This window comes from Schistocerca nitens, chromosome 6 (genome assembly GCF_023898315.1).
Source record: "Schistocerca nitens isolate TAMUIC-IGC-003100 chromosome 6, iqSchNite1.1, whole genome shotgun sequence".
Classification (NCBI taxonomy): Eukaryota; Metazoa; Arthropoda; class Insecta; order Orthoptera; family Acrididae; genus Schistocerca; species Schistocerca nitens.
Window position 1 is genome coordinate 560,999,119 of NC_064619.1, and position 26,564 is coordinate 561,025,682.

Genomic DNA, 26,564 nt, shown 5'->3' on the forward strand with positions numbered 1-26,564 from the left:
GAACTACTGATGGCCTTGGGAGAGCCAGTCATGACAAAACTCTACCATCTGGTGAGCAAGATGTATGAGACAGGCGAAATACCCACAGACTTCAAGAAGAATATAATAATTCCAATCCCAAAGAAAGCAGGTGTTCACAGATGTGAAAATTACCGAACTATCGGTTTAATAAGTCACAGCTGCAAAATACTAACGCAAATTCTTTACAGACGAATGGAAAAACTGGTAGAAGCGGACCTCGGGGAAGATCAGTTTGGATTCCGTAGAAATGTTGGAACATGTGAGGCAATACTAACCTTATGACTTATATTAGAAGAACGATTAAGAAAAGGCAAACCTACGTTTCTAGCATTTGTAGACTTATAGAAAGCTTTCGACAACTGGAATACTCTCTTTCAAATTCTGAAGGTGGCAGGGGTAAAATACAAGGAGCGGAAGGCTATTTACAATTTGTACAGAAACCAGATGGCAGTTATAAGAGTCGAGGGGCATGAAAGGGAAGCAGTGGTTGGGAAGGAGTGAGACAGGGTTGTAGCCTCTCCCCGATGTTATTCAATCTGTATATTGAGCAAGCAGTAAAGGAAACAAAAGAAAAATTCGGAGTAGGTATTAAAATTCATGGAGAAGAAGTAAAAACTTTGAGGTTCGCCGATGATATTGTAATTTTGTCAGAGACAGCAAAGGACTTGGAAGAGCAGTTGAACGGAATGGACAGTGTCTTGAAAGGAGGATATAAGATGAACAACAACAAAAGCAAAACGAGGATAATGGAATGTAGTCGAATTAAGTCGGGTGATGTTGAGGGGATTAGATTAGGAAATGAGACACTTAAAGTAGTAAAGGAGTTTTGCTATTTAGGGAGTAAAATAACTGATGATGGTCGAAGTAGAGAGGATATAAAATGTAGACTGGCAATGGCAAGGAAATCGTTTCTGAAGAAGAGAAATTTGTTAACATCGAGTATAGATTTAAGTGTCAGGAAGTCGTTTCTGAAAGTCTTTGTATGGAGTGTAGCCATGTATGGAAGTGAAACATGGACTATAAATAGTTTGGACAAGAAGGGAATAGAAGCTTTCGAAATGTGGTGCTACAGAAGAATGCTGAAGATAAGGTGGGTATATCACATAACTAATGAGGAGGTATTGAATAGGATTGGGGAGAAGAGAAGTTTGTGGCACAACTTGACTAGAAGAAGGGATCGGTTGGTAGGACATGTTTTGAGGCATCAAGGGACCACAAATTTAGCATTGGAGGGCAGCGTGGAGTGTAAAAATCGTAGAGGGAGACCAAGAGATCAATACACTAAGCAGATTCAGAAGGATGTAGGTTGCAGTAGGTACTGGGAGATGAAGAAGCTTGCACAGGATAGAGTAGCATGGAGAGCTGCATCAAACCAGTCTCAGGACTGAAGACCACAACAACAACAACAGTGTATTTTTCTTTCACGCCGTTGCCATTTACGTATCTGACATAGACAAGCAACATCCGTCGATTCATCTAAGGCCTGAATTAAGCTGTAGAAGTTCTTTGACACATCTCTTAGAAAAGTCAGTACCACACGTGAGAAAAGTACCCCAGTACCGTGGCAAAGATTCCGTAAAACGTCTTTCATAAAAGATGTTTGACAAAGATCTTTTACAATGTGATATGGGCCTAACTGCAGTGCAGAGAATGACTTGATCCTATTTCACTGAGTACCATACCCAAAGTGTTCAAACGCATGCCCTCGATACGACTTATGATTGTATTGTAAGAAATGGATCTCTTGTTTATCTTTTCCACATTTTGCTCTGTAAGAAGTAGCATCACCGCATCTAGTGAGCAAGGCTTGATGGGATCCTTTCCTATCGTATGAGATTTCTTGGTTTCAGCGATTCGGTATGAAGCTTCAGAATCAGCTTCAGTTGGCAGCAAAAAGGAGCCTGATGAATCCATGCATGAACTTTTCAATGCAGGTTCTCTGAGTTTGAAGAACTCCATGTCTTTTCCAGCGAATCCTGCATGACTTCCTTCAAAGGGGGTCTTTTTCATTCGTTGGGGTTCTTATCCCCTGCTGTTAGCACTTTACTGCACAGAACACACTGGGGCTTTCCATTAGCATCATCAAGTCTCGTAGTAGAACGCCCTGCAGAAAATCTTCTTTGTAGTATCTTTTTTCAGAGTACGAGAACTTAAGAACAATAAACACATCCTAATGCGTTTCCAAAAAAAGGATGTCGCGAAAATGTAACATTATTAGTCCAGAATATAATTAAACTGATTTAGTATATTGATGAGTTTGGGGTTGCGTATATTTGCAACCGATTTAACGCAATTTATGTTTTGCCATACACGTTTTGCCTCAGTTTATTGTGAAGCACCTTCAGTAGTCTACCAGTATGTATACATTTATGTGCTGATCACGCCATTTATTTATGTGTAAACGGATGTATACTCGAAACCATCAATATGGTATTGCTATTTTTTTCATCTTAAGGTTGAGACGGATTCCAACATTGTGTTTTGTATTACCCGGCAAAGAAAAACCTGGCCAGGATAGCAGAATCATGTTTACAACAGGGGAACGAGAGACGGAGATAACAAAAGCGTACGTTCCAGCAGCCTTAAGCCTAGTACGCAGTGGGACACAATGCTGCCAGTCGTCGCAAAGCTGCAACTTAAATGACTCCGCGATATTCTCTTGGGCCGTGACTTTGCATACTTAATCTGGTGCTTGTAGGACAGTGTTTTGCCGGCATTTTGAATCCTAACCTAAGTGGGATTCTCAGGCTCAACGTTGCGGAAGATTGCCAGTGTGCACGTGCGTCAGCAACAAACAAGTGAAAATCGCGGGCGTCGCCATACGGACTACAGCGTAAGAAGTCACAACATCCCATATATTTCACTAACAGCTTTCTGTTCACAGGAATGGTGGACCGATGACTGCCTGCATTCGCTTTATGGCAGTGTGTTCTCATGAACCCTCGCAATACCAAGGTGCAGAGGTTTTTTTTTTTTTTTGGGAGGGGGGGGGGGTGCTTTATGCCCACCTTTTGGAACTATTGTTAGTTAATCATGTTCTTTACATTCTGAAATTCTGAAAAATATGTTCATCGTTCTTAATGATTTCTTACACCAGATTTCGTAATTGTTTTAAAATTTATCAGTAAAACTTAACGCAAAAATTTAAATTTTAGCAGTGAAAGTGATTTTTTGCAACAAATATTATAGTCATATTTTCAGGTTCAGAATCCTTCTTACACATCTATATATATTTAAAAAACATGTTGTGAATGAAAATGAAGGATAATTAGCGAAAACTGTAGTTTTAGAAAATTCGTCTTGCTGTGAATTTGAAACCGTCCGCTCGAACGTGGAAAGTGCGCTCACTTAGGTAGGATTTGAGGACCCGGACTTGTGACACCCGTATCCCCAGTGCAAGAAGCTTGTTCAGGAGGCCGTTATGCCACACGCTGTCGAATGCCTTGGACACCTCGAGAAGTTCTGCCCCAAGGTACTCTCTACAGTATAGTGTTCCCATTGCCTGCTCAAGCAACCTAAGGAGCTGTTGTTGGGTTGGTGGTGATGATCGTTCGGGGCGATCATCTACCGGCATTACACTAGAAAATGTCAGTTCTATTCGGAATGCGACTGTGAAAGATCGTAGGATACAAACCACTACATCCGTAATATCGCGGGATTATCATACGGCACATGTCAGCGGATTTTGTCAGAAAACTTGAATATGAGATGGATTGATGCAAAGTTCGTGCCACGACGATCAGGAACAGTATCACATGAATGTCTGCAGGAAATAGAAAGAACTGCTTAACTCCGATTTTCTTTCTAAGTCAATGATAAAATGTGCTTCAATTTCTAAAAAGGTAAGTCAATGATAAAATGTGCTTCAATTTCTAAAAAGGAAGGCGCTGCCCAGTTTCAGGACATTTCTCCAGTCTTCAGATGTATATTAAAATGTGAGTTCACAAAGGATGCATAACTAAGGTTGGCATAACCAAAACCTTAGTTATGAATCGTTTGTGGACTTATATTTTAATATGCACCTGAAGATGGGACAGATGTTCAAAAGTGGGTAGTAATTCCCTTTTTAGAAATAAATAATTTTTACAGTTGTAGCGGATTTTATTGTTGACAACTAATAGCAGTTGTGGATGTCCCGTAAAGATATGTCTTTCTAAGTTCGTTGCAGGTGACGAAAACTGAGTTTTTGGGTAGACCTGAAACTAAAAGCAGTCATCCCTGTGCAAGAGCCCAGATATCTATTGATCAGTTCCTTCGATACCGACAGGATTATCCAAGATAAATTTGAGAATCGTGGTCAGACGATTAATGTAGAATTCTATCTCGATGTTCTAAGACGGCTAAGGGAAGGAGGAAACGTCCAGAGAAGTGGCGCAGGACTGATTGGGTCTTCCACCACAAGAATGAGAGGCCACATACAGCCTTCATCGTGGAGCAGTTTTTTGCAAAAAACAACACGACGGTTCTTCCTCATCCACTTTCTTCACCCGACTTGGCTGAATGCGTTTTTTTTTTTTTTTCTCTTTACCAAGATGAAAATGAAGTTTAAGGGGGCGACGATTTGACAAGATAGGTCAGATTCAAACGGAATCGCAAGTGGCGCTGAACACAATGACTAAAAACGAGTTTCAGGATGCATTCCGTTCGTGAGTGAAACGCTACGATCGGTGTCTTAGATCCCAAGGGGCTAGTTTGAAGGTGTGCCGCAGGGGTCCGTTCTCGGTCCCTTGCTGTACACGTCTGACCCAGAGTCGAGCGTGTGCTTTACGCAGATGACAGCGCTCTTTGCTGCACAGCCTCAGTGGGCACATAATGAGGCGTCATCTGCTAGATACATGCGAAAATCTTGGATCTTGGAAGACCAAACGGCAACTCAAGATGAATGCAGCTAAAAACCAAGCCCTGGTCATCACCAGGAAAGAGCTTCCTGCAGATTTAGTACCGTTTCATATCATGGGAGGCCCCATCCCATGGTCACGAACAGGGAAATACCTCGGCGTGACCCTAGATCGGCACATGAACTGAAGACCTCACGTCCGCGAAGTAAGAGGAGAAGCGTTGGGTCGCCTACGCACGTTTTACCCAGTCTTAAACCCAACGGGGACGCTATCCACACAGTGGATAAACACTATATCTGGCACTTATTAGGCCCGTTATAGAGTACGCTTCTATGGTATGGTGCATTGCTGCCAACATCTACATTGAAAAACTACAGAAAGTGAAGAACAAAGCTCTACGCCTTGCTCTGCACCTACCTAGATGCTTCCCCACTAAGGAGCTTCACGAGCAGGCTGGCGTTCCAATGCTAAAGGACCACATCAAACAGACTGCCCACCAATTCTATGAAGAGGCGCAGCGGTCTGAAAACCCATTAATAGCCTATCTGGGCATCCAGACACATTGGCACCCGACCACAAAGCGGCCGGAACTGTTACGTGAATCAAGCGCGCAAGGTTAATAAAACAAGAATGACACATTGAGCAGACATACCAAAAAGAGAAGAATTAAAAATTCAAACGAATAGAGGAGTTAAGTAGGTAAACACTAAAGTCAAGTGAGTGAACCGTCAACAGATATTCGACCATTTTTAAAACGTTTAAACCAGTCGGACGTTTGTGTCTGGCCCAAGGCGTCACTACCAAACATTTGCACTAACATTTTGTGCGTTTCTGCGGCTGTTTTACCTAGTCTAAGACAGAACTTGATACAGTAACGCAGTTCTCTCAGGTCGGTCAGTGCAAAACTACAAACAAAAGCAAAGGTCACGGTAAAAATTTTCCCACTAACAGTCAACACGTCCACTTTATGACCACCTAGTTGATAGCCGGTATGTCCACTTTTCGCATGGATAAGACCGGCGACACTTCGTGGCATGGAAGAAGTGAGAGCTGGGTAGGTCACTGGAGGGAGTTAGAGCCACATCTGCACACAGAAGTCGTGAATTCCGGGGAGCTCTGGCGCCATGTTGAATCGCAACCCAAATGTGTTCGATCGCGTTCAGATCTGGCGACCGGGGGGACCACCACATCAATTGGAACTCGCCACTGCGTTCCTCGAACCACTCCATCATACTCCTGGCCTTGTGACATGGCGCATTATCTTGTTGAAAAAGGCTACTGCTGTAGTGAAAAGTGACCGTCGTGAAGGGGTGTACGTGGTCTGCAACCAGTATACGATACCCCTTGGTCGTCACAGTGCCTCGCACGAGCTCCACTGGAACCACGGATTCCCACGTGAACGTACCCAGAGCATAATGGAGCGGCCGCCAGCTTGTCTCTGTCCCGCAACACAGGTGTCAAGTTGTTGTCCCCCTGGAAGACCAAGTATTCGTGCTCTCCCATTGGCTTGATAAAGAAGGCACTGGGATTCACCAGACCATGCAATGCTCTGCCACTGTGCCAACGTCCACTGCAGGTGGTCAAGTGCCCATTTCAGTCGTAGTTGCCGATGTCACGGAGTTAGCACTGTCACATGCACGCGTCGTCGGCTGCAGAGGAATTTTCAGCGCACTGTGTGTTCTCCACACTTGTACCCTGCCCATCATTAAAGTCTGATGTTAGTTGTGCCACTGACCGCTGCCTGTCTTGTTCTACTGGTCTGCCCAGCCTACGATGTCAGACACCTGTAATGAGGGGCCGGCCGGTGTGGCCTTGCGGTTCTAGGCGCGTCAGTCTGGAACCGCGTGACCGCTACTGTCGCAGGTTCGAATCCTGCCTCGGGCGCGGATGTGTGTGATGTCCTTAGGTTGGTTAGGTTTAAGTAGTTCTACGTTCTAGGGGACTGATGACCACAGATGTTAAGTCCCATAGTGCTCAGACCCATTTGAACCATTTTTTTGTAATGAGGGGTGGTCGCCTAACGCCACTAGGCTGAATGTGGTTTCACGACATGTTGAAGATACTCACCACAGCACTCCTCACACACCTGACAAGTCATGCACTTTCCGGAATGCTCGTGTCGAGCCTCCAGGCCGTCACAATCAGCTAGATTTCTTGCGATCCCCATTCTACACATGGACAGCACGCTCGCTGATACTAGATGCACCGTGCGTGTGTATGACTAGCAGTTATTCCTTGCCAAGCGACGCTGCTATCGCCTGGACAGGTTTATGCCGTTAGTAGGTCGGTGGTCACAATGTTCTAGCTGATTGGTGTAGATCGAAGCCGCTAGGCATAATGGTGTATAACACAGCTCCAAACGGCATTTGGTTGTACCAACGTTTGTCAGTACGGGTCACACAAGTGTCGGGAACCTTTGGATAGCACCTCCTACACTACTGGTCATTAAAATTGTTACACCACGAAGATGACGTGCTACAGACGCGAAATTTAACCGACAGGAAGAAGATGCTGTGATATGCAAATGAGTAGCTTTTCAGACTTTCACACAAGGTTGGCTCCGGTGGCGACACCTACAACGTGCTGACATGAGGGAAGTTTCCAGCCGATTTCTCATACACGAACTGCAGTTGACCGGCGTTGCCAGGTGAAACGTTGTTGTGATGCCTCGTGTAAGGAGGAGAAACGCGTACCATCATGTTTCTAACTTTGATAAAGGTCGGATTGTAGCCTATCACGATTGCGGTTTATCGTATCGCGACATTGCTGCTCGCGTTGGTGGAGATCCAATGACTGTTAGCAAAATATGGAATCGGTGGGTTCAGGAGGGTATTACGGAACGCCGTGCTGGATCCCAACAGCCTCGTATCACTAGCAGTCGAGATGACAGGCATGTTATCGGAATGGCTGTAACGGATCGTGCAGCCACGTCTCAATCCCTGAGTCAACAGATGAGGACGTTTGCAAGACAACAACCATCTGCACGAACAGTTCTACGACGTTTGCAGCAGTATGGACTGTCAGCTCGGAGACCGTGGCTGCGGTTACCCTTGACGCTGCATCACAGACAGGCGCGCCTGCGATGGTGTACTCGACGACGAACCAGGGTGCACGAACGGCAAAACGTCATTTTTTCGGATGAATCCAAGTTCTGTTTACAGCATCATGATGGTGGCATCCGCGTTTGGCGACATCGCAGTAAACGCACATTGGAAGTATGTATTCGTCATAGCCATACTGGCGTATCACCCGGTGTGATGGTATGGGGTGACATTGGTTACTCGTTTCGGTCACCTGTTGTTCGAATTGACGGCACTTTGAACAGTGGACGTTACATTTCAGATGTGTTACGACCCGTGGCTCTACCCTTCATTCGATCCTTGCGAAACCCTACATTTCAGCAGAATAATGCACGACCGCACGTTGCATGTCCTGTACGGGCCTTTCTGGATACAGAAAATGTTCGACTGCTGCCCTGGCCAGCACATTCTCCAGATCTCACACCAATTGAAAACGTCTGGTCAATGATGGCCGAGCAAGTGGCTCGTCACAATAGGCCAGTCACTACTCTTGATGAACTGTGGTATCGTGTTGAAGCTGCATGGGCAGCTGTACCTGTACACGCCATCCAAGCTCTGTTTGACTCAATGCCCAGGCGTATCAAGGCCGTTATTACGGCCAGAGGTGGTTTGTTCTGGGTACTGATTTCTCAGGATCTATACAACCAAACTGCGTGAAAATGTAATCACATGTTAGTTCTAGTATAATAGATTGCCAGTGCTAACTCCGTGACCTCGGACAAATATAAACAACCCGTTTATCATCTGCATTTCTTCTTGGTGTAGCAATTTTAATGGTCAGTAGTGTATGTTATTACTATCATGTCTCTCTCGTCCTCCAAAACTGACTTTGGCACTGATGCCTCCAAATCCAATGCATTTCTTTACGTCAGTATTTGAATCGTTTAAAACGTGTACAGAAATTCGCTTCGCGGCGCTCGGCGGGACGCGGTAGTAAATCGTTCGTGTGCAAAGAGAACAGCCGCTCTCGTAAAACGGGCGTAAGAGCGCGTGTTGTGTGGTGCTTGCAGGAGCTGGTGTCGCGGCGCGGGCGGCGCGGATGGCGGTCGCTGGTGGCGGCTGTGGCGGTGGCGGCGCTGGTGCTCGCGCTCGTGGTGGCGGGCGCCGTGCTGCTCGCCAGTGCCGGCGACACGTCCACTGCGCAGGCGCAGCAGGGCCCCGCCGAGCAGGGGGTGCCTCTAGAGGACGTGCTGGGCGGCCGGCTCTCCGCCGCGCCCGCCAACGCCTCCTGGATCTCAGGTAGGGCACACGCCTAGCCTGCCCAGTCCAGAGTACTCAACTGGATATAAATGGCAGCAAGAAAAAAGCAAAAATCAGAAGTGGAGTGAGTAGAGTTGTAGGCTACCGTAGACTGTCATAAGTAAGCATAGTCCACAGTGGCTTTCCCAGTTAGCCATTTTCTTCCACGGGACCTTTGTCCCGCTCCAACGCGGGGTCGGCTTTGTTATTACGGATGTGGCAGTGTTAATTGCAGCGGGTGGCCTGATGCCCTTCCTGACGCCACCCCGAACCCCCTGTTGTGTACATAGTTCCGCGTAGTCAGCTCATACACAACTTTCCCGCTAGAGCGCGCCCCGCTAAGCACAACAGCGCAGGTGCAGCGCTCGTCCGTCTCCGCATTACGAGATGGCGCTGCCTTAGACACGGACCAAATTCTGCTTCCGCCAATCCGCGTATTAATATGTAATGCAGTCAATGAGATTGCCGCTAACGTAGAACCTTTTCTCCTCGCGGATCACACTCGCGCAGTGATACATGAATTCGCGAGGTATTATAACGAGTGTACAGACCTCCGATTAGTCAGTCTGCATTTGTCTGCACCACTCTGTACCAGTCTACATTAGTCTGTACCAGTCTATAGTCAAGTTTCAGTCTGCGCCTAATAAGATTACCATATTCCTGTACATAGCCAAGAAGATAAATCAATAGACACTTTGTCAAGTATCAGAGATATGTGAGAATAAGATTAACGTACCAAGACCAAAGGAACTTCAGACTGTCAGTTGTAAACAGCATCCAGAATCAAGTTATGTAATGTCTATGCTTTTTATTATTTTAATAAATGTGTGTGAAAATTAATCAAGTTCAATAAATGTGTGTGAAAATTAATCAAGTTCTGTTTAAAGTTGGTCACCGTCAATCTGCTACTCTAACCGTGCAAGTGGCATTTCTATCATCTGACCTAACGGCAAAACGCTACAATAAGACCACAAGACATATTGCTGACACTCGCCTACTTCGTTAGAGCCAAAAGTCAAATAATCTGATGGTGTGTGTACCGAAGGTCTTACAGTACGCACACCACACCCCCCCGGGACGGTAGTAGTGTACCCCAGCTGTCTGCGTCTGGTGTAAGTCATGAAATGGTGCAAACGTTTTCAAATGTCTGTGAAGCGGAACTTGGTGACCAGCCCGGCATTCACCTAGCGGGATGTGGAAAACCGCCTAAAAACCACATCCGGGCTGGCCGGCATACCGGCCCTCTTCGTTAATCCGCCGGGCAGATTCGATCCTTGGCCGGCGCGCCTACCCCAGTCCAGGAACCAGCGCATTAGCACTCTCGGGTGCCCTGGCGGATTCCCAGTTAGCTATTCTAGATACGATTCTACCCGCATTGCCTGTACCTTAAGTTTGTTGCATACCCATCGGACGTTACCTCATTTCGATCACTTTGTTTATACATGCAATCAGTGTCCCCTCGAAACCAGAAGCGTTGAACCGTCTAGAAAATGATTGAGGATATACAACATGTGATCAAAAAATTAATAGGAATTATTTTAATTTAGTAGGCTTTATATGAGGCGTGTTTTTTTAAAATAAGTACGGTTTTGAAATTAAAAAAAGACGTGCAAAGATATCTCAATAATTTTATTTTTACATGAAAACCTGCACCTTAATCTACTTTTCTACATAATTTCCGTCAATATTGAAGCACCTGTCATAACGTTGTACCAGTTTTTGAATACCCTCCTCGTAGAAGTCTACCACCTGACTTGTTAACCTCTGCATCACCACTGTTTCGACTTCGTCATCGTCTTGAAGACGCTGACCGCCCAGGTGTTTCTTCAAGTGCAAGAACAGATGGTAGTTACTGGGCGCAAGATCGGGGCTGAACGGAGGATGATGTAGAGTTTCCCATCGAAAAGATGTGATGAGATCTTTGGTCTGATTCGCCACATGCGGACGGGCATTGTCTTGCAGCAAAACGATGCCTTTGCTCTACTTGCCACGTCTTTTGCTCTGAACTGAACGGCGCAGATTGTGCAGTGTCTTACAGTAAGCTGCTGCATTGATTGTCTCATTACGAGGCAGGAATTCCACAAGCAATACTCCTTTTCTGTCCCAAAGAACTGTGCACATGATTTTCCGGGCAGAAATTGTTTGCTTAAGATTAACTTTTCTGAGTGAATCTGAATGCCGCCATTCGATGGACTGTTGCTTCGATTCTGGTGTGACGTAGGCCACCCATGTTTCATCGCCCGCAACAATTTGGCTTAAGAAGTCATCACCGTCGTTGTGGTACCGCTCAAGGAAAGTCAATGCACTGTCTAAACGTTTTGTTTTGTACATCCGTCAATATTTTCGGTACCCAATGTGTGCACAACGTTCGGTAATTCAAGTGCTCGGTCACAATGCCATACAAAACACTACGAGAAACATCAGGAAAGTCATCCCGCAAGGAGTAAATCGTAAAGCTTCTGTTTTCTCTCACCTTATTGTCCACTTTCTGCAGCAAACTTTCATTAACGACAAAAGAACGTCCACTTCGTTCTTCATCATGCACATTTGTGCGGCCATCTCACCCACTTTCTTACCATTCCATCACTCATAATGTTTTCTCCGTAAACTGCACAGATCTCCCGATGAATAGCGATCGCCTTTAGGCCTTTAGCACTAAGAAATCTTACTACTGCCCGTACTTCACAGTCAGCGGGGCTCAAGATTATCGGAGGCATCTTTAACACTCAGTACACAACGTAAACAAGGAAGAATCAGTGCGTAGATGAAGGTACAGGCTTTCATGTAAAAATAAAATTATTGAGATATCTTAGCAAGTCTATTGTAATTTCAAAACAGTACTTACTTAAAAAACACGTCTCGTGCATCCGATTTTCAATATTTTTTCATCTTCTTGGTACATATATTAATGGTGTACATCATCATTTTCAGCTGTTTTGAATACTTAGTTTATTGCTGGCAGTCGAAAAGATTATACGTGTTTTAGAGTGCTTGACGAATTTTTACTTTGGAAAGAGATGGATCAGAGAATTTACATTAAATTTGGCTTGAAAAATGGAATAAAGCACAGTACCGCATTGCATATGTTGACTGTGGCATATGGTGGATCTACTATGAGTTCAACAGTTTATCAGTGGTATAAGCGTTTCATAGAGGAGCCGAGAAGACACTGAAAACGACGACTGTCCTGGAGGCCCTAGCACATCAATTACTGATCACAAAGTGGAAGAAGTAAGGCAAGTGATTATGGAAAATCACCGAATCACCATAAGTGATGATATCGGCATATCCTTTGTCTCAAGCCAAGCAATTTTTTCAGATGTTTGGGCATGAAACGTGAAGCAGCAAAGTTTCTTTTCCGAAATAGTTGAATTTCGGCCACAAACGACATCGCATAGGCATCGCTCAGGAATCTCTGTATGAAGTCGACAACAATCAAAAACGTCTAAGGAAGGTTATAATAGCTGACAGAACATGGGTATATGGGTATCGGGCGGTCCTATAACAATTACTAGCAGACGTAAACGAAGTTGTCGCTAGACTTGTTTATGCTTCAGGAGCCTCATTATCGAAGTTAGAAACCCAATGCTAAAGGAAAGCTTTTCACCTCCATGCTATGGGTACAATGTTGTTCAATGCTGAATATCAGCTTGTTCACACTGTTGTCGCAGATAAGATTAAAAGTGCAAATGCTCTCGCTGATGGACTGACAGACGTGTCCGGACACCAGGTGATTAATTTCATTGCCATGACGCCAGAACCCTTTTTTTCCAAGAGCATTCGTCCTGGTGAACGTAGAAAAACATCACAATTATTGATATAAAGTATAGAATGGACTAACGCTGAATGATGTGTGGTTCTAGTTATGTGCTAAACACACAAACAAAAAAACATAGAAAAGTTCTCGGTTCGCAGTTTCTGTCTTACACATTCAGTAACGTTTATTTCCCTACTGATAATCCTATCATTTACTACGTCATTTATTTACTGTTCCAAAACTACCGAACCATTGTTTTGGTAGAGCGCAACTCTCGGAGTGAAACAGAGATGTCCTCTACCACCTTACTTTCACAACAATATTTTCAGTAAGGAGACAATAACAACAATGAAAGAAAAGATGATTGGATTCAAAATTAATGGTATGCATATGCACTTCATCAGACTTATTGATAACATTGCAACAGATGCCGATTCAAGGAAGGAACCGAATAAAATTCTTAGGATCTTAATTCGATAGATAACAGAACTAAAAGCAGAAATAAATAACAAGAAGACAAAAGGTATGCTTATAGACAAGAAAGAAGGCGGAGGTAAGATTGGCATAAGAATAGACCGTGAACTACTCAAGGAAGTAACCGAATTTTGATATCTCATTAGCAATGGTGAGGAAAACGATATAGGGTTTTCAAAATGAGCTAGACACTTTAAAGTGACTGTAAAAAATGTCGGTATTGAGGTAAGGTATTATATGATTATGTGTTTGGAAACGGAAACTCAAGACGTTTTTTGTAAAGACGTTCTGTGTGATTCAGTTCTGCAAGAGCAGGTCCACTAACGCAGTGCATCGGAAATCCAGGAGCTCATTTAACAAGTCTCCACCTACCATACAGTTCATTTATGAATGGGAATAGAAGTTTAATACAGGAAATTTTCATAAAGACAAAAGCAATGGGCGGCCATCACCATCTGAGGAACAAGGTGAATGCATCAAGGAAACGTTCCTCAGAAATTTGCATCAAGGAAACGTTCCTCAGAAGTTTACAAAAGTCAGCGTCTTGGGCCAGTTGCCACATAGGAACTCCACAGCCAACTATTTGGAGAGTGCTGAGAAAACGTCAGCAAATGAAACCGTATCAGACTTAGCTACTCCAAGCCATTACACATGACTTAAAATTTGCAAAAACAGTTTTGCATTGATATGCAATTGCGGCCTCACTCTTGCAGAACTAAATCAAGCAAAATGCCTTCTTCAGTAAGCTAGCAGCCATGATGCGGGCGAAAATTGTAACAAAAAAGACTTAGTGAGTTGATGGTTCCATACGTACACTGACACGTCAAAGAAACTGGTATAGGCATGCGTATTCAAATACAGAGATAAGTAAACAGGCAGAATATGGCGCTGCGGTCAGCAACGCCTATAAAAGACAAGTGTCTGGCGCAGTTCTTAGATCGGTTACTGCTGCTACGACGGCAGGTTATCAAGATTTAAGTGAGTTTGAACGTGGTGTTATAGGCGGCAACAAATGATGGAACACAACATCTCTAAGGTAGCGATGAAGTGGGGATTTTCCCGTACGACTATTTCACGAGTGTACCTGAATATCAGGAATCCGGTAAAACATCAAGTCTCTGACATTGCTGTGGCGGGAAAAAGATCCTGCAAGGAGGGGGTCAACGACGACTGAAGAGTATCGTTCAGTGTGACGGAAGTGCAACTCTTCCACAAATTGCTGCGGATTTCAATGCTGGGCCATCAACAAGTGTCAGCGTGCGAACCATTCAATGAAACATCATCGATATGGGCTTTTGGAGCTGAAGGCCCACTCGTGTACCGTTGATGACTGCACGACACGTAGCCTTACGCTCGCCTGGGCCCATCAACACTGACATTGGACTGTTGATGACTAGAAACAGGTTGCCTGGTCGGTCGAGTCGCATTTCAAATTGTTTCGAGTGGATGGACGAGTACGGGTATGGAGACAACCTCATGAATACATGGACCTTACATGTCAGCAAGGGACTGTTCAAGCTGGTGGAGGCTCTGTAATGGTGTAGGGCGTGTGCAGTTGGAATGATAGGGGACCCCTGATACATCTAGATGCGACTCCGGCAGGTGACACGTACATAAGCATCCTGTCTGATCACCTGCATCCATTCATGTCCATTGTGCATTCCGACGGACTTGGACCAATCTAGCACGACAATGCGACACCCCATCGTCCAGAATTGCTACAGAGTGACTCCAGGAACACTCTTCTGAGTTTAAACACTTTCGCTGCCCACCAGACTCCCCAGACATGAACATTATTGAGCATATATGGGGTGCCTTGCAACGTGTTGTTCGCAAGAGATCTCCACCCCCTCGTAATCTTACGGATTTATGGACAGCCCTGCAGGATTCATGGTGTCAATGCCCTCCAACACTACTTCAAACATTAGTTGAGTCCATGCCACATCGTGCCGCAGCACTTCTGCGTGCTTGCGGGGGGCCTTCACGAGATAAGGCAGGTGTACCACTTTCTTGGACTCTTCAGTGTATAATCATATGATATACTGCATCAATACAAGAATTTTTTACAGTCATTGTAAAGTGTCTATATAATTTTGAATAAACCTATAGATGTCTGATGGGAATAAAGATTAGAACAGCACTAGCCAAGAACTCCTTCCAAAATAAGAACAATTTCCTGTTGAATAAGCACATAAGCGTCCAAAAACGATTTCTATAAAAACTTTTCTATGGGGTGTCTTGACGTACAGATGTGAAACTTGAACGTTAGCAAAGAATGAGATAGCTCACCTCAAAGCTGCAGAAATGTGGTGCTGGAGGAGAATTACAATAACTGGCTGGACTGACACAATGCTTCTGCAAGAAATAGAAGAGAAGAAAGAATTACTGAAAGTTACATGTAAATGCCAAGTCAAACTCACTGGACACTTAATTAGACAATATATTCTTTTACAAAACAGTTTGAAGACAAGACTGGAGGAATAAAAATGAGAGGTCTACTGAAAACATACTAGTTTAAAAATACATTTTTGAAGGCAAGATTGCAGGGAGGAAAATGAGAGGATGATCAAGGATATCCTATTTAAAAAATACGGTCAGTAAGATGGAATGTTCTCCCTACGTGGAGATATGGTGATGAAGAGGACTGCAGAAGAGGGGAAGCTGTGGCTGGGTAGGCAATGCTTAGCCTTTTGCAAGGAGTAGTAGTTTCAGATACATTCCAGATTATTCACTTTTTCACACTATACACCAGTTCTTTAATATGCACTATAAATGAATGCAAGGAAGGAAGATTAGTGGTTAATGTCCCCTTGACATCAAGATCATTACAAATGGAACACAAGCTTGGAATGTTTCAAAGGAACCAACTTGGCATTCCCTAGGAATGATTTGGAGAAATCACAAAAAAAACCTAAGTCTGGATGGACGGATTTGAACAATCATCCTTCTGAATGCAACTCCATTATGCCAAGCACGTGAGGTAGTACATGGTTCACAAATAAAATGGATCACAAATGAAAGTCTAATTCACTGAGATCATGGAAATTTGGAGATCAGCTGGCAGTGCTAAGTCAAACAGTTCACTTTCCTTGAAAATAAATATGAAAAGCTTGGTGAATGGCCCTGCTATCATGAAGAGGGGCTTTGTAACGCATAAATGGCATATTTTTTACTCTTTGAGAATATATGAGTTGTATGTGCTGCAATTAAAGGAACAGATGATCCAGGTGAAATCAATGTAGATTAGCTGATGTGAAATAATGTCAATGAAAACTGGTTGGAACTTATGAACCCAAAATGACTAACAAATATTTATACTGGGTATGGACCTGAACCTGAATTTCCTGCTTTCCATGATAAACAGTTGCCTTAACTATTAGCCTATCTGAACTTACATCCAACAGATTGAGCTAACGTAACTATAGAGCAGAGAAGACAGTAGAAAACACAAATATTTAGCATCTGTTAGTTATGCAGGAAAGACGCTTCAGTGTTCATTAGATCTGACCTCCTGTAACATGTGCTTGAAACTGTACTGAAATTTGGTGTTGGGATGGAACTAATGAATGAAGTTAGGAAAATTTGGGTTTAAATGCAAACATTTTACGCTAGGCTTTACTATGACTGTTTACTTTTATCAGTCACCATCTATTCATTGCAATGGCTTAAACCTCCCATCATTGGGTTTCTAATGGTCACAGGCTCCTTTTTCAGTTTGCCACATCACATACTGTAGAAACTAACGTCCTCGCAAATAACATTAGATGCAATTTGTAAGAGTTCAAGAGAGTGAAGATGGGATGTAGATATCATATTTGCTTCTTCAGTTTTTACAAACTGCTTGTGGTGTAACATGACGAAAAACGGAATCTGTCACCACAGTAAACAGTATGAAAGATTACACCAAAGTTGTAAATACAGCACATACATGTTGCATTAATTCACATTAATACACCCAAAGATGGAGGTTTAAACCTCTGAAATGCTTAGTAGAAATAAAATAAATTGTGACGTAACAGTAAACTTGTTTCAACCAAAATTTGAGTTTAATGTCTCATTGAAGATGAGGCCAGTGGACATGGAACACAAACTCAGATTACAGAAGGAAGTCACTCATTTCTTTTCTAGGGAATTATCGTGGCACTGACCTTGAGTGATTTAGTGCAACCATGGAAAATCTAAATCTGTGTGGCCAAACAGGGGGTTGAACCACCTTCTTCCCAACTATGACTCTGATGTGATACCACTTCCCCACCTCTACTGTATAAAAGATCTTCTATCAATTAGCCAACTGGAATATTGCCTAAAAAGTGGCAATTTTTTGTAAACCATTGCAAAAGCCAGGTTCATAATCAAACTGTTTGCTCATGATCTGCCATTTGCAAAGTTTGGACCTGTGGATGACACAGGTATGACAACTCTTTATTCCACAGTCACTAAATACTCTTGATATTGTTATATATTTGTCTTGCCAAATTCTTGTACTTACAAATGGGTTCTCGGAGAGAAGTAATAAACTTTCTTCATCTCACTTCAGCTATAGCCCATGACATTTAGTGTTAGCATTAAGAACCCTGTGAAATAGTTCCTTGTGTGCACTTGAACATTCATCCATTGAGCATTAGTTTGAAATACATTAAGCCCCAGACGAGCTGACTACAGCTACAGTTTACACTTTGACTAAAGCAAATAAATTATCATCCCAACTAACAACTGATGAAGTATTAGTTCTTAAACCTCTAACACGCCATATGAACCCTATGTTTGGAGAGTATTTTACCAAATGTTTTCCAACTCAGTGACTCGTTATTGTGTGTCCAACGTACTAATACAAGATTCTATAATTGATGCTGTTCCAAAGATTTGTATCTGTGATTGTTGTACTATTGTGTTTATCTAGGTTTGCTGGCTTGTTGGTGCCAATTTAGCTGGTGCATCAGCAACAGCAGTTGCACACACAGTGTCATGGCTAGGCCTCGCATTCTTAGGTGCTGAAATCAGTAAATTATTTAAGCTTGTGTGACAAAAGGTAAAAATATTTAACTATAATTTAGTTTATTTGTGTCAATATGAACAATACACAATCCTCACAAATTCATTTTATGCTACACCTTACTGATTGCTGGAAAATTACAGTAAACAGTGAGATCCATTCTCAAGTTACCCATCACAAATGATGGACAGTTATACCAAAACACTGCCTTATACAGTGAAAACATGCACACCACGTCACACAATGTTAGTCTGTTGAATTTTTAGCAGGGAATGTTGCTCATGTCCACAACAGTATCATCCTCATGCTGGCCATCTGACACATTTGCAACTTTGTCCATAATTTGAAACCTGTTATTGTTTTCAAACACACATCTGAATTGATTTTGTAACATTTGTGGTGTAGTTCACACTGTTTAGTTTTCTTTCAATGTCATGAAAGTGCTGAACTCTGTCTGACTGAAAGAGTACTGCCATTTCAAGTTTGTCACTGAGCTGCTAAGAAAACACAAGTATATATGCCAAGTAATTTTCTAACACTGTGTCACGTAACATTTCCTGAAGTATTCCAATCAAAGTTGTATCACCTTTGTCCATTACATTAACTACTCAAGCAAAATCATCAATATTTCCTGCATAATACTGGGCTGCAGTGAACCAAGTTTCCCACTATTCTTTTATTGGGATGGGTAGCAGGAGATAGGAGGAAATTAGTGGTGACTGTTGTCTCTAATAAGGAAAGCACTATTGCAGGTGACAGCTGAGCTTCATATGCAAGTAGAGAAAATAATGATATAGAAAAGTGTGTGATAGGACTTGCATGGGCAAAAAAATCATGGTAAAGCTGTTGTTGCAAAACCTCTTGTAAACTAGGTATGTTCAAAGAATGTAATTCATTGACACAGAAGCTTGAAACAACTAACAACAAATTTAACTCTGATTTGCTTACATTAGTATTACAATGTTCCCTAGTGCCTGACAAGTTTAGATGAACACAAGGGAAAGCATACAGTTGTAAAATAACAGTATTATGTAAAACCCATATGGTAGTGTTTTGATGCATAAAAGAATGGCACACTACCCCAGCATTAGCAATATGCCCATGGAGTGTTCACTTTGTAAAACGCAAGAATCACCAGGATGCAGAACACATTTCAGTATCTATAGATCAGTCAACGAATTGGCAGGGAGATAGGCTTTCTGCTTTTCTTTGCTAATGAATTTATGTTCACATATTTTGAAAAATTTGGTCACAGTCACTGTAACCAGTTTTGTAACTAAAGTGAAGTACTGAAGCTATATGCTTCATTATCAAAGATCTAAGCTATGATGGCCTACCAATATACGGGACTCCAGTTACCATGGGAATCACTCATACACTACTGGCCATTAAAATTGCTACACAAAGAAGAAATGCAGATGATAAACAGGTATTAATTGGACAAATATATTATACTACAATTGACATGTGATTACATTTTCAGCAATATGGGTGCATAGATTCACAGGAATTAGTACCCACAACAACCATCTCTGGCCGTAATAATGGCCTTGATACGCCTGGGCATTAAGTCAAACAGAGCTTGGATGGCGTGTACAGGTACAGCTGCCCATGCAGCTTCAACACAATTCCACAATTCATCAAGAGTAGTGACTGGCGTATTGTGACGAGCCAGCTGCTCGGCCACCATTTACCAGACGTTTGCAATTGGTGAGAGATCTGGAGAATGTGCTGACCAGGGCAGCAGTCGAACATTTTCTGGATCCAGAAAGGCTCCTACAGGACCTGCAACATGCAGTCGTGCATTATCCTGCTGAAATGTAGGGTTTCGCAGGGATTGAATGAGGAGTAGAGCCACGGGTCGTAACACATCTGAAATGTAACGTCCACTGTTCAAAGTGCTGTCAATGCGAACAAGAGGTGACCGAGACGTATAACCAATGGCACCCCATACCATCACGCCGGGTGATACGCTAGTATGGCGATGATGAAAACACGCTTCCAATGTGCGTTCACCACGATGTTGCCAAACTGGATGTGACCATCATGATGCTGTAAACAGAACCTGGATTCATCCGAAAAAATGACATTTTGTCATTCGTGCACCCAGGTTCGTCATTGAGTACACCATCGCAAGCACTCCTGTCTGTGATGCACCGTCAAGGGTAACCACAGTCATGGTCTCCGAGCTGATAGACCATGCTGCTGCAAACATCGTCAAACTGTTCGTGCAGATGGTTGTTGTCTTGCAAACGTCCCCATCTGTTGACTCAAGGATCGAGACGTGGCAGCACGATCCATTACAGCCATGCGGATAAGATGCCTGTCATCTCAACTGCTAGTGATACAAGGGCATTGGGATCCAGCACGGCATTCCGTAATACCCTCCTGAACCCACCAATTCCAACAGTCATTGGATCTCAACCAACGCGAGCAGCAATGTCGCGATACGATAAACCGCAATCGTGATAGGCTACAATCCAACCTTTACCAAGGTTGGAAATGTGATGGTACACATTTCTCCTCCTTACATGAGGCATCACAACAACATTTCACCAGGCAATGTCAGTCAACTGCTGTTTGTGGATGAGAAATTGGTTGGAAACTTTCCTCATGTCAGCACATTGTAGGTGTTGCCACCGGCGCCAACCTTGTGTGAATGCTCTGAAAAGCTAGTCATTTGCATATCACGGCATCTTCTTCCTGTTGGTTAAATTTCGCGTCTGTAGCACGTCATCTTCGTGGTGTAGCAATTTTAATGGCCAGTAGTGTATTTAACAAGTAGGTGTCAGGTAAAAAATTAATCTGAGGAAAGGGATCCTTCTCACTCTATTCAGTTATCAGATGATAAGGACTACTCGCATTATGATGTGTGTTTATTCAAATACTGATAAACTGGCACACCATTACATTGATTTGTTGAAAATGGATGATACTCAAAAATATACCCATATGGAAAATAAGTAAATGTGTTTGTGTAGATAGCTAGCATCAGAGTTACATCATCTTTCCAAAAATACAATGGGGTTCATAAACCCAGACTATGGAGGTTTTGTATTAGTGCCCGCATCTCGTGGTCGTGCGGTAGCGTTCTCGCTTCCCACGCCCGGGTTCCCGGGTTCGATTCCCGGCGGGGTCAGGGATTTTCTCTGCCTCGTGATGGCTGGGTGTTGTGTGCTGTCCTTAGGTTAGTTAGGTTTAAGTAGTTCTACGTTCTAGGGGACTGATGACCATAGATGTTAAGTCCCATAGTGCTCAGAGCCATAGTGCTCAGAGCCATTTTTGTATTAGTCCGCTTGGTCATGCCCACCCGAAGTGATAATGAGTAAAGGTGGCCTTCTCATTATGCGGTGTGAATGGCCTGGCCTTACTTTTTAAATTCCCCCAATCTATCCTTCTGCACTATCCGAGGAAGAAACTATTAGTTCTGAACACCAGCAAGTGCGTTACTTTTATATGAGTCTATCAGCAGTACTATGCGTTACCCCTCCTGGATGTGGTTACTAGTCAGCTATTCTGTCTCAAATTTATTAGTTTTCTTGACAGTTTTATTTATTTCAATCTTTATCTGATTTCAACAATTCTTAATCACTTCTCATCCTGCCAAGACCAAGTTATTTTCTAGATGCTTCAAAAAATATTCCATCAGTGTGAGCTTCCTTTTAGTATGGGTTTCCCATTGGCATCTCCCCTCCCCTATTATTTCTAGAAACTGTTAATTTTGACTATTTTCACTTATTTTTGAACATTTTAAATTAATAGTTTACACATGATTGTGTAAAACCGCTGAAATATTATGAATAAGAGGGCGCAAGTAATCCATGTGAAAAGGAACGTATGAGATCAAATGAGACCATGAACAATGATACTGGGAAATGAGAGTGACATAAATACCAACAGTCCTGTTCGGTACAGTGGTAAACCTACAACTGATGCATACTGGCATAATATTAACACATCACATCATGGAATGATGAAAACTTTTTTTTTTCATTGCTGCACTGTTCACATTGTTGGGTTTACATAGAAGGGCTATACTTCAGCATGTAGCTTACAAAAGTATGCCAATTTTGCACATTTCAGGTAACACATACAGACAAGGAAACAGAAATGTTAATGCAATATATGGCCTATATGTTTCATCAAAATAATTTGAAAGCATGAAGTTTTTCATAATTTATTTATTTCATTTTAAAGTCATTGAAAGAACCACCTGTATTATAACAAATTGTGTTTTAGGGTGAGTTTATGATTGTTGTTGCAGTGTTAGGTAGAGATCAAGGCATAATTCTTCCAAGTGTAGACCTTGAGGATGTTTTGGATGAAAGATTTGAACCTGAAAGTAATGAGGGTTTCAACAGCACTTGGGTTTCAGGTGAGATGAAACTAATCACTATATGGGTTACATGCTTCTATTGCTTTTTGCTCTTCTGGGGATGACTCCAGTGTCACCCTATGAGGCTGCTGTTTGAATGAGAGTGTATGACAATCTCAGCATGGACACGGCATGAGTTATTGCAGTTTTCTTGTAAGATCAAAGACCTTTTATATATATATATATATATATATGGTATACAAAGGCATATTATTAGTAACCAGGATAATACTATTCATAAAAACTGAATTATGCATCTCTTTGTTTACAGTAAACATTTTGACTGAAAATGTCTAATCAGTACTGTAGCGCATGACAGAAGACAAAAATATGATAATTCCACACAGTACAGAAAGAATAGGAAAATGCTTCTGCATCTACGTCTACACTCTGCAAACCATCATGAGGTGAATGGCAATGGATATGTCCCATTATTCCAGTTAGAGTTTCTTCCTCTTCAATTCACGTATGGAGTGTGGGAAGAATGATTGTTTGAATGCCTCTGTGTGTGCAGTAATTATTATTATGTTATCCTCACGATTACTGTGTAAGAGATATAAAGGGAGTTGTAGTACATTCCTAGAGTAATCATTTAAAGCTGGTTCTTGAAACTTTGTTAACAGACTTTCCTGGATACTTTACATCTGTCTTCAAGAGTCTTCCAGTTGATTTCCTTCAATATCTCTGTGACACTTTCCCACAGATTAAACAAACCTGTGACCATTTGTGTATCCATTCAATATCCCCAGTTAGTCCTATCTGGTACAGGTCCCACACACTTGAACAATATTCTAGAACCAGTCACACAAGTGATTGTAAGCAATCTCCTTTGTAGATTGATTGCACTTCCCACGTATTCTACCAATAAACTGAAGTCTATCACCTGCTTTACCCAAGATTGAACCTATGTGATGACTTCATTTCATATCCATACAAAGTGTTGCACCCAGGTATTTGTATGAGTTGGCTGATTCCAACAGTGACTCATTGACTTCTCTTTGTCTGTCTTAGGTGCTATACATTTGCAGAATTCCATGGCATAACAGTGTTTCAAAATCTTTGTCACAAAGTGCTTTTCTTACTTCTATTTTATGTAGTTCACAGACTAATATAGTCAGCCACATACTACATATATTACATATGATTTTGCATGAGACACAATCATCATGATATGGAACAAATCAATGTTAGCAACAACAAGTAGATGTGTTGCTGTTGTACACTACATAACCAGGTGGTTTGTACAGATTTATTCACTACTAGTATGTAAAAGCAGTTATCTAGAAGAATATTTTTCAGGTATTTTTCTCTGTGATAAAGCCAATTAAATTTTGATACAGACATGCAAAATTCCTTACTCTAAAACGAAAAATTATTATATACATCACTAAAACTGTCCAATCTCCAAAAATAAAAATAGTAGTTTATTTTCTGTTTGACCTTCTGTATTTTTGCACCAAATTTTGATTCATTGTGAACTGCCATTTCAAGCAATCTGTAATTAAAAATAAAAATTTGTTCTTTTATTAAAATGTTATGAGTCAGCCCTTGGTAATTAACATTCATATTTTTTACTAAATATGGCACCCAAATAAACAAAAACAGCTGTTGCTGCTAGTGAGATTTGAACGAGCAACTTACGATTATCAGAGTTTCACCCTACACATTCAGCTACCAAAGATTATATTAATTGGTTACAATTTTTTATACTTAACAGTGTTCACAAATCTTCTAAACTAGGACTTGCATCATACAGCCTTAGGAAATTGTTGTCGGGGCAACGACGTTAAAATCCTAAGAGTTGATGAAAATCGAAGGGGGGCAGCCTGTAAGGTGCCTTGTTAATTACTGCTTGTCAGGCTGGGTCCCTTACCAGTTACAATTAGTAGAGGTAACAGAGAAGAGCCACAGAAAGATGGCACATTTCCTTGTAAGTTCACTTAGGAAGCACAAGAATGTCATTTACGTGCTCGCTGAATACTAGTGGCAGATATAGCAGGAGCAGCCAGTGTTCATCATGGAGAGGTTTACTGTAAAACTTCCAAGAGCATCCTTTATAAATAAGGTTAAATAAGGTCACACAACATCTTACTCCCATCCACATAATTACATCTCTTGAAATGATCATGGCTATAAAATCATGCAAATTCAAGCTTTAGACTGTTGTTATTCCCGAAACACCATTCATGAATGGAATAGGAAGGGCAGAGGAGGCAGAATGATAATTACACTCAAAATACCTTCAACTACAAAATGTAAGTACAATTGTAGATGTAGAAAACACACAAATATGATTGTGTCAATATTATACTCTCCTTTCCATGCCAGAATAAGGGTGAATCATGAAGCATGCACACTATTTTTTATTTTTTGAGTTACATTTATGAATGATTGATACAAGCTGTCAAGAGACAGCACATCTACTCTTGTTCATAAAGAAAGAATGCAAGAACTCCTATCGCTAGCACAGTAGTTGCAATGGAATTCAAATTGATTCCTGTGTGACCCCTTACAGGTTCTGAAAGGGACTATTTGTGATTTATTTTAGTACTCAAGCTTCTTGCACTTTTCTGGGAGAGAATAGTCTAATTTAGACTGAGAAAGTGCTTTACAATATGTCTTCCAGAACAAATGAAAGCTCTTGGCATGCTTTGTACAATGCATGTGCTACTCAAATTAAAGAAAGAAGAAAATAACTATACATATTTTTACCTCGTTTGGTTGCAGTGCAGTAACTGGGAAGCTACTCCAAATATTTAAAAGAGCATTTGCAGTGCAACTGAGTTCGTTCTTATCACATGATAATCTGCACATTAGGACATCTCGTTTAAAATAATTCCAATAAAAAGTAAATTAGCATTAATTACAGTCATTAATTATTATTAACTATTTATCATACATTATAATGACACAAAGGACAACAGCTGCTACAATGGACACAAATAAAATTCCGTAAATAAATGATCATTCGTTTTCAGTCATAGCTATGTCTTACTTTACGTAGTTACTTATTTTAAGGCAAACATTGAGCAGATGTCAGGTTATACTGAGCAGTGAGATAATGCAGGAAAACATGGTTCTATGTATACATGCATAAAAAATGAGTGAGTCTTCAGTTGCCAAAATATACCTCATATTTTGATTACATCATGCTGCTAATTGAAATACTATACAATTCAAATGGAAGACTGCTGAATGGATAGTTATTAATGTATGATCAGGAAGAAACCAGCATGTTTATGCAGCATGCCTTGCTGTATATTTTTGCATGCACTACGTTCTCTGGAATTTTATTTTCAGATGAGGAAGTCGGCTTAATTTCCAACACTGGAATGCATTTTTAAGGACATTCTCAATTTATTTGTCACACACACGCATGTATGTGCCCCCCCCCCCCCCCTCCACACACACACACACACACACACTGTATTTTATGACTCTCAAGATGGAGAAGCTGTAGAATGAGTGAAATTCAATGAACACAGAATGTGGATTATCCTACAATGGTAGCACATACCCATTACACAAAATAAACCTGTTGCATGATGATAATCACTCTTATTTTATCCTGATAACATGTGCTCTGCAGTACCAAAATAGTTGTACTTAGATTATTTAGTGGACTGCATAAGGGTATTGATTGTAGGAGCTATATTAGACTCAGACAGGATATCTATCAACATTATCATGTACTGTCTGACAAGATTTAATGAACACTGTTTTACTTCATAGTAAAGAATCCTTGTATCTCAGCATTATTGAATGTGCAATAAAAGTGTACATAATT

At 41.7% G+C, this 26,564-nt stretch overlaps 1 protein-coding gene across 3 annotated transcripts in view; it reads left to right on the top strand.

Annotated features, from left to right (window-relative positions):
* LOC126262391 (venom dipeptidyl peptidase 4-like) overlaps window positions 1–26,564 on the top strand; it is a 605,446-nt gene that overhangs the window by 519,467 nt on the left and 59,415 nt on the right. For all 3 annotated transcript variants that reach the window (XM_049959000.1, XM_049958999.1, XM_049959001.1), the window contains exon 2: window positions 8,950–9,178. In XM_049959000.1, the coding sequence (XP_049814957.1) occupies window positions 8,950–9,178 (229 nt within the window). The remainder of the gene's footprint in view (window positions 1–8,949; window positions 9,179–26,564) is intronic.